Source organism: Oryctolagus cuniculus, chromosome 7, assembly GCF_051225735.1.
Source record: "Oryctolagus cuniculus isolate XC-2025 breed Fujian yellow rabbit chromosome 7, ASM5122573v1, whole genome shotgun sequence".
Lineage (NCBI taxonomy): Eukaryota > Metazoa > Chordata > Mammalia > Lagomorpha > Leporidae > Oryctolagus > Oryctolagus cuniculus.
Genome location: NC_142873.1, coordinates 93,719,909 through 93,729,655, shown reverse-complemented (window position 1 = coordinate 93,729,655; position 9,747 = coordinate 93,719,909). Strand labels below are relative to the sequence as shown.

Sequence of the window (9,747 nt, the reverse complement as noted above, 5' to 3'; positions counted from 1 at the left end):
ATATTCTTTATTTAAAGGTAACAAATTTTATGTGTTTCACACATAGAGGTTTTTTTTTTTCTTTCCATACAGTTTTGATTTTATTGTTTAAGATTTCTTTAGTTATTTGGGTCCCTTTTGTTGTCATATGAATTTTAAGGTAGTTTTTTCCATATCTGAGATGCAGGTCCTTGGTATTTTGATTGGAATCACAACAAATCTGTACATTGGTCTTGGTAGTATGGACATATTAATGATATTAATTCTTCCAATCTATGAACATGAAAGATTTTTCATTCTGTGAGTCTTTTATTTATTTCCTTAGTATTTTGTAATTTTCACTATAGTGATCTTTCATCTCCTTGGTTAAGTGTATCCCAAGGTGTTAAATGTTTTTAGCTCATGTGATGGGCTGAACATTACATGTTATTTCACAGCCATGGCATTGTTTGATTACACAAAGTCTACTGATTTTTTTTAAAGATTTATTTATTTATTTATTTGAAAGTCAGAGTTCCACAGAGAGAGAAGGAGAGGCAGAGAGAGAGAGAGAGAGAGAGAGAGAGGGGTCTTTCATCCGCTGGTTCACTCCGCAGATGACCGCCACAGCTGGAGCTGGGCTCATTTGAAGCCAGGAGCCAGGAGCTTCCTCTGGGTTTTCCCACGTGGGTGCAGGACCCCAAGGACTTGGGCCATCTTCTACTGCTTTCTCAGGCCATAGCAGAGAGCTGGATCGGAAGCAGAGCAGCTGGGACTCCTACTGGTACCCATATGGGATGCAGGCACTACAGGCAGCAGCTTTACCCACTATACCACAGCACGGGCCCCTAGGATATTGATTTTTGTGTGTTGAATGCATGTTCTACAACTTTGCAAACTCTGAGTTCCAATAATCTCTTACTGGATTCTTTTGGTTCTCCTATGTATATCATCTGCAAACAGGGACTTCCTCCTTTCTCATTTGTATGCCTTTGACTTTTTTTTTTTGTTTGTTTGTCTAGTGTCTCTAAAACTTCTGAAACTTTATTGAATAGTAATTGTGATGGTGGGTACCCTTGTATGGTTTTGGATTAGTGGAAATACCTATAGTATTTTCCCATTCAATATGATGATGCCTGTGGGTTTGTAGTATATTGCCTTGATTGTGTTGATGTATGCTCTTTCCAAACCCTTAAGATTTTTTTTAAGAAGGATTTTATTTATTCAAAAGCAGAATTACAGAGATTTAAGGAAAGACACATGCACAGAGAGATCTCGCATTGCCTGGTTCACTCCCCAGATGAACACAATGGCTAGAGTTGAGCCATGCTGAAGCCAGGAGCTCCATTTGGGTTTCCCACATGGGTAGCAGGGGCCCAAGTACTTGAGCTATCCTCTGATGCTTTCCCCAGGCCATTAGCAGGGAGCTGAATTGGAAGCAGAGCAGCCCTGATTCCAACCGGCGACCATATGAGATGTTGGTGTTGCAGTTGGTGGTGTTACCTGCTATGTCACATTGTTAGACCATGTTTAAAGTTTTAATCAAGAAAGAATGATGTATTTTATCAAATGCTTTCTCTGGATCTATTGAGATAGTCAAACGTTTTTTATTCTTCTTCATTATTGTGATGTATCATGCTTATTGATCTGCATTTGTTGAATCATCCCTGCAACCCTGGGATGACTCCCACAAAGTCTGGGTGTATAATCTTTTTGATGTATTGTAGTATTCAATTAGGTAGTATTTTCTTGAAAATTTTTGCATCTATATTCATCAGGATATTGGTTTGTAGTTCACTTTCTTTGCTGTATCTTTTTCTGGTTTTGTAGTTAAGCTGGTGCTGGCATTACAGAAGGGGTTGGAAGGATTCTCTTCCTTTCAATTGTTTTGAAAAGTTTAAGAAGAGTTGGTATTAATTCTTCTTTAATTGATTGATAGAATTCAGTAGTGAAACCATCTGATCCTAGGCTTTTTGTTGTGATTTTGGGGAGGGTTTTTATTATTTTTTCTTTGTGTATCTTGGTTATTGGTCTATTTTTGTTTTCTATGTCTTTGTATCTTAATTTTGGTCAGATGTATGTGCCAGAAATCTATTCATTTCTTCCAGAATTTCCCATTTGTTGGCATATAGCCATTTGAGGTAATTATTCAAGATTCCTTTTATATCTGTGGTGTCTGTTGTGTCATCTTTTTAATGTCATTGTATTAATTTGGGTCTTCTCCAATTTTTGGATTAAGTAGGCCAATGGTTTTTTAATTTTGTATATTCTTTTTAAAAAATGGGTCTTCATTTCACTTATCTTTTGTATTGTTACTTTGATTTCAATATTACTTATTTCTTCTATAATTTTTATTAATTCTTTCCTTTTACTACTTTGGGGTTTGGTTTGTTCTTATTTTTGCGGGTCCTTAATTTATCCATTGTGAGATCATTTATTTGATGCAAGGCCTCATGAGTTTAGTTCAAATTGAGTCATCCTATGTTTGTTCCAGGACAGTGCAGACAGATTTGCTTTTGAATACCAACCAACTACACTATTCTAACTAAATTAATTAGTACAAACTTAATGTCTTTAAGCTTAATTTTTACTTGTGACACAGAATTATGATTTGCTTTATTTACAATAGAATTATTTTTCTTAATAAACAAACCATTATACAGAATCATATTCCCTGTATGAAGTTGTTCTAAGCATAAATTAGAAAAATGCACGTAGTTATACAGTGCCAAGTGCATAGTTACATGCACAAAAAATGTCAGCTATTAGTAGTTTTACTGTGATATTTTAATTAGTCATTAGCATTTCAGGCATGCCTACTTAGAGGTTGCACAAGGGATCAATTATTTTATTTTTTCTGTGTACAGCAAGATTTTTTTTTTTTCTCTTTGTCTCTCTAGTGAGGAAAAAGAAACTGCATGGCAGTGGGTGTGTTTTCCTCTGAGTTTCAGTTTCCTTTCCTCTCTTGAGCCCTTGAAGATAGGATCTCTCAAGAATCCTGTCTCCAAACTGTGGCTGTTTTACAACTGACAAAACTACGAATTGGCTGTTTGAGTCTGATCTAGCTCTTACAAACAGGTAAGTGATTCCCTGCTATCCAGTTCCCTAACCGTGTGTGAAGAAAATAGCTGGCTTTCATTTCTTGGAAAAAAACAACAGTGGAATGGTTGCTAATGGTCATATTTCTTTCTTTTGCTCATTTATTTTAATGAAAATTTCACACATGGGTAACTATAAAGAGAAAAAAAACCTGAACTTTAATCTCCAACAGGTTTATCAGGTTTGTAGATGATTTGTTTTATGTAATTAGAATGGCTGTTTTTTCTTTAGAAACAGAGCCGGATACATAAAAGTGAAGTGGTTTGGATCTCTTCTTTTCTGTATTTCCTTCTCAGAGGGAAGCACTCTGCAGACTTTATTGTCATGCTTGTTTTTATTTTATTGTATATATGTGTGTGTATATAAATACAATCTAGAGTATGTGTAACATTTTATGTAAATCTATTATATTGTGACTTATTTTCAACTTGTTTTTCATTAAGAATGAATTATTTGAGCTTTATTCATGTTAATACAGTAGTTCTAGTTCAGTCTTTTCTACTATTAACCTAGTACTTTACTGTATAGATATTCCAAAATTTGTATTCTCAATTTTCACATGTCATTATAGACACTTGTTAATATGAACATACTTTCCTCCAAAAAGTTCCCATCTGAATGAAAAACAAGTAAGAAACTCACACAATTCAATAGAAAAAACAAATAATGTGGTTATGAAATAGGCAAGGGATCTGAATTGACACTTCTCAAAAGAAGACATGTAAATGGACCTCAGGTTTATGAAAAAATGTCCAACATGACTAGTCATCAGGGAAATGCAAATTAAAATCACAGTGAGATATCATCTCACACATTTAAAAATGTTATTATAAAAGATTAAGGTTAAATGCTGAAGCAACTATGAAGAAAAGAGGACCCTTGCATATTGTTGGTAGAAATGTAAATTAGTGTATTCTTTATGAAAGACTCCAAACTCTAAAAGCAAAATTACCATATGAATCACCAATTCCAGTATTGGGCAAATATCCAAAAGAACTGAAGTAAGTAAGGGAAAGAGATAGCTGCATGATTATTTATAATCACCCACAGTAGCATCAACTTGAGTGCATGTTGACAGATGAATGGATGAAGAAAATGGGGTAATATTTACACAATGAAATATTAATCCACAATTAAGAAAAAAGGAATCCCATGATTTACAATAACATGGATGAACAGAGAGACATTATGCTAAGTGAAGAAAAAAGGTATATAAAGACTTCATGTATATATAAAATATTTTTTAAAAAATGTAGAATGCTGGTTAATAGAGGTTGGGGGCTAGGGAACATGGGCAATAGGGAGATATTGACCAAAGGATACAAAATTTTAATAAAACAGAAGGAGTATGTTTTTGAGATCTATTGTATAACATGGTGACTATAAGTAATATTAATATATATTTTGATATTGCTAAAAGGATATATTTTCAATATTCTTGCAATTAAAATGATATTTGTAATCTATTAGCACAGAATGTCTTCATTTATTTGTGTGTTCAATTTCTTTCATTAATGTATTGTTTTCAGTGTAGGTCTTTCACTTTTTATTTAAATATACTTGTATTAGCATAAAAAATAAAATACGTTGGAGTACATAAATGGTATTGTTTACCTAATTTATTGTGGGGGATAATTTATTGTTAGTGTACAAAAACTCAATGGATTTTAAATATTTTTATATCCTGAAACACTACTGAATTTGATCATAGTTCTGGCAGTTTTTTGATAGTTGTCAGGATTTTCTGTATATAAGATCCTGTCATTAACAAACAGATGTAATTTTGTTTCTTCTTTTTCTGTTTGGATGTCTATTATTTCTTTTTCTTCCCTAATTGCTTTGGTTGAGACTTCCAGTGCTATATCAAATCCAAGTGATGAGAGTGAACCTTCTTGTCTTTTCTTGACTGTAGGGGAAAGTCTTTCCGCTTTTCACAGTTTGGTGTAGTGTTATATATCAGATATGATATGTGGCTTTTTATATTGAGGTAAATTCCTTTTATACCTAGATTGTTGAGAATTTTTATGAGAATGAATGTTGAATTTTGTGCAGTGCTTTTTCCACTCCTTTGAAATGATTGTTTGGTTTTGTTCTTTATTCTCTTAATATGGTATGCCATTTTATTAATTTGTGTAGTTTGAAGCATCCTTATGTTCTTGGGACAAATGTTACCTGGTCATAATTTATATTCACTATGAATATGAATTTCTGTTGGTATATTCAGCTTGCTAGTATTTTATTATGAAAATTTATATTTTCATTAGGGATATTCACTAATCACCATTCCTTGTATTTGGTCTGACTGTGGTATTAGGATAAGCTGGACTCATAAAATGATTTTGGAGGTATTCTATTAAATTTTGTTTTTGGGAAGATTTTGAGAAGGATTAGAATTATTTACTATTCAAATATTAGGTAGAATTCAGTGTGAAACATGTAGTCCTGGGTTTTACTTCACTGAGAGACTTTTTTTTTAAGATTTATTTATTTATTTGAAAGTCAGAGTTACACAGAGAGAGAAGGAGAGGCAGAGAGAGAGAGAGGTCTTCCATCAGGTGGTTCACTCCCCAATTGGCCGCAACCACCAGAGCTGGGCTGATCCAAAGCCAGGAGCCGGGAGCTTGCTCGGGGTCTTCCCACATGTGCAGGGGCCTGAGGATTTGGGCCATCTTCTACTGCTTTCCCAGGCCATGGCAGAGGGCTGAATCGAAAGTGGAGTAGCCGGGACTCGAACCAGCTCCCATAAGGGATGCCAGCACTGCAGGCAGCAGCTTTACCCGCTACATCACAGCGCTGGCCCCTCAAATTATTTTTCTAATCCCTGTTTAATTTATTTCTGCTCTGATCTTTAATTTCTTCCATCTGATTACTTTGGGTTTCATTTTTTAATAATATTTGCATTTTTAATATTATTTATAAAATATTATGAGGTATAATATTATGCTATTTATTTGATATTGGTTTTTGTTGTTGTTATTACAGGCATTTATTGTGGGAAACCTCCACCATAGAACTGCTTTTGTGGTACCCCATAAATGTTAGAGACAGAGAGGTATTCCACCCACTGTTCCACTCCCCAGTGGCTGCAATGGCTAGGGATGGGCCACGCTGAAGCGAGGAACTAGGAGCTTCATCTAAATCTCCCACTTGGGTGCAGGTGCCCAAGCACTTGGACCACCTTCTGCTGCTTTTCCAAGTCCATCAGCAGTGAACCAGATGGGAAGATGAGCAGCCGAGACACAAACCAGCACCATATTAGATGCGTGCATCACAGGTGGCGGCTTATTCACTACACCACAATCCCAGCCCCTCTTGGTTTCTTTAAATATAAAATCACATCAGATGCAAGTGGGAATAGTTGAACTTTTGTCTTTGTTATTCACATGTCTTTTCTTTCTTTCCATTGCCTATTGGCTCTGCCTAAGAATTTCAGTACTATATTGAATAAGAGCAGTAAGAGAAGACATTCTTGTCTGGTCCCAGATCTATGAAAATATTATGTGCTTTTCCCCATGTACTAGGATGTTGGCCACGGGTTTGTTGTATATAGCCTGAATGACGTTGCGGCATTCCTTCTATTGTGAATTTCTTCATGAAAGATCTTGATTTTCATAGGACATATCTTTGGCATCTGTTGATATGTTCATGTGGTTCTTATCCTTCATACTATTGATGTTGCATTACATTTATTGATATGTGTATGTTGAATCATCCCTGTATCCCTGGGATAACTGCCACTTGATGGTGGTGAACGATCCTTCTGATGAATTGCTGGATTCAACTGGCTGGCATTTGTTTGAAAAATTTTACATCTAAGAAGAACTTTCCAAATGTGCTTGAAAATGTGCATTATCCTTGAATTCCATTTTCCGTAAGTGTTGTGACATATCCTTATATGTTATTGAGCTCTAATCTTCCCTTTTAGTCATGTCCTTGTCTCACTTTGGTATCAGTGTAATACCTATTTTTTAGAATGAGTTTGGCAGTTCTTTCTCTTTCAATTTATTCGAGAATAGTTTAAGAATTGGTGTTAGTTCTCTATAGAAGTTTGGTAGAATTCAACAGTTACACTATGTAGTCCTGGGAGTTTTCTTGTTGGGAAATTTTTTTCCAACTCAGTCTTACTGCTTATGATCAGTTTGTTCAGATTTTCTGTGTTTTCATTTTCAATTTTGATGAACTATTTGTGTATAAATTCCTCATGTCTGTCTTCTGATTCATGGGATGTCAAACTGTGGCTTGTGTGTCAGTTATCTATCCTTGTAAACAATGTTTTACTGCAACATAGACTTCTTCAATTCTTTATATATCATGTTAGCCCTTTTTTGCCACCATCATTAGGTAGCTGAGGTAGGTTAAAATTGTGGAAAACAGAGGATTATTTAGCTCAAAGTTCGGGACATTCAAAGGTGTGGCACCAGCACCAGCTCAGCTCTGAAGAGAGCCTTCTTGGCTAATTACATTGTAGCAGGGTGCATCTTTTTGTGAGTGCATGTGTGAAGAACAGATTCACATCACTAAACAAGAAGCCAGAAAGGCTGGATGAGGTCAGGTCCAGGACTTTTTAACTGTCTTGTTTAGATCTTAGTATGGCCCCATGAAAAGTTCCTAAATCCCTTTTGAGGGCATGCTCCCAATTTACCTAAGAACTTTCCTCTAAATATCACTTCTTAAATGTTCCATCTCTTAACGTTGCCACACTGAGGATTATGACCATAACATATGAACCCTGGTGGAGAAATTACATTCAATCACAAAGCATATTGGTGGCGGCTGGTGCTATGGGGTAGTGGGTAAAGCTGCCACCTACAGTTCCAGCATCCCATATGGGCTCCGATTTGAGTTCCGGCTCCTCCACTTCCGATCCAGCTCTCTGCTATGGCCTGGGAAAGCAGTAGAACATGGCCCAAGGCCTTGGGCCCCTGCACCCACATGGGAGACCTGGAAGAAGCTCCTGGCTCCTGGTTTCGGATAAGTGCAACTCCGGCTGTTGTGGTCAATTGGGGAGTGAACCAGCAGATGGAAGACCTCTCTCTCTCTCCTCCTCTCCATCTCTCTTTGTGTAACTCTGACTTTCAAATAAATAAATAAACAAGTAAATCTTAAAAAAAAAAAAAGCATATTGGCTGTGACTGATTTTTCATTATAGTGGCAAACATGTAGTTGTGGCTTAGCCTATATAGTCTCCAAACATAACATAAATTCATTTAGAAAATTTGCTAACTACTATTCCAGCTTTTCTTTATTCTTTATTTAATCTGATATTTACCTTATTAACCAGTGTTAAAATTTATTGATATGTGTCATTTTTAAATGACCTATTTTATACCTTTTTAATATTGCAATTTATAATTTTTATCGTGCCTTATAATTCAAGTAGTGTGTTTTATTTGGATCAGAGAAAAAATACACAAATCAGAAAGAAAGTACTTTAAGCACTATGTTTTACTAACCTCACTTTTGGTGATTGTTTTTCCTTAGATAGAGGAAAATGGCAGTGACAACGAAACTGACATGGAATGAAGAAGCATGCCTGATAAACCAACTTGGAAATGTTTCCTTGAGTCTTCTTTACAAGTCTAGTGTTCATGGATATAGCATGAGCGACATGCTTCAGAGATACACTTGTGAAGGACCAACTATAACTATTTATTTTAGTAATTCTATTGTTGGTTTTTTAATGCTTGAGCGTAATCATAAACAAACCATCTGGTTTACATTGCGAAAAAAAAAAGACATAATTGAAATGCCAACTTTACTTTTAAATACAGTACTAAAAACTACTACTGAAGAACTGAGTTTTCTTTCATATTGTGGTGAAACGATTTTCTCTGTAAATTTGAAGGCACAATTAATTTTTCTGAATCATATGTTAAATGCTAAAATAAGATTACCAGTTAATTCTTGTAGTAGAGCTAACATTTCAGAATGTGAAGTTTTTCGAGTTGAAGGTATGTTAAATAACCCTGAATTCTGCATTCATATTCTAATTTTTATGTTTTATAGATTGTAAATTGATCTTCAAAACCAGGAAAATTGAGAGAAGCAATCAGATTTCATGCCAGTTGATACACTCAGATAAACTCTTTTTTTTTTTTTTCACAGGCAGAGTTAGACAGTGAGAGGGAGACAGAGAGAAAGGTCTTCCTTCCCTTGGTTCACCGCTCCCCCACCCCGCCCCGCACCAAATGGGCGCTACGGAGGGCATGCTGTGCCTAACCGAAGCCAAGAGCCAGGCGCTTCCTCCCAGTCTCCCATGTGGGTGCAGGGACCAAGCACTTGGGCCATCCTCCACTGCACTCCCTGGCCACAGCAGAGAGCTGGCCTGGAAGAGGAGCAACCGGGACAGAATCCAGCGCCCCAACTTGGACTAGAACCTCGGGTACCGGCGCCACAGTTGGAGGATTAGCCTAGTGAGCCGTGGCGCCGCCCTCAGATTGATCCGCAAAAAGAGAGATTGTATATGTTGAGGCAGAGACACAGGAGAAAGAAATGGCGAGAGAGAGAGAGAGAGAAAGAGAGAGAGAAGCCGATCTGTTTTCACACATGACCTAAGGATCAGCCTCAAGAGCTACAAGCATAGTTATTTGAGCGTTTCCAGATAGACTTGATATACTGAGAGGATAATTTTTCTTCCTCCTCTTATCCTCTCAATTTCAACTTTTAACTGAACCACTTTGCCATTGGTAA

At 36.3% G+C, this 9,747-nt stretch overlaps 1 protein-coding gene across 2 annotated transcripts in view; it reads left to right on the top strand.

The window, feature by feature from the left end:
• Nucleotides 1–2,641: 2,641 nt before the first annotated feature.
• Nucleotides 2,642–9,747, top strand: part of IFI44L (interferon induced protein 44 like) — a 28,659-nt gene continuing 21,553 nt past the window's right edge. For both annotated transcript variants that reach the window (XM_089337177.1, XM_002715545.6), the window contains exons 1-2: nucleotides 2,642–3,036; nucleotides 8,539–9,008. In XM_089337177.1, coding sequence (XP_089193303.1) covers nucleotides 8,549–9,008 — 460 coding nt within the window. In that variant the 5' untranslated portion in view covers nucleotides 2,642–3,036; nucleotides 8,539–8,548. The remainder of the gene's footprint in view (nucleotides 3,037–8,538; nucleotides 9,009–9,747) is intronic.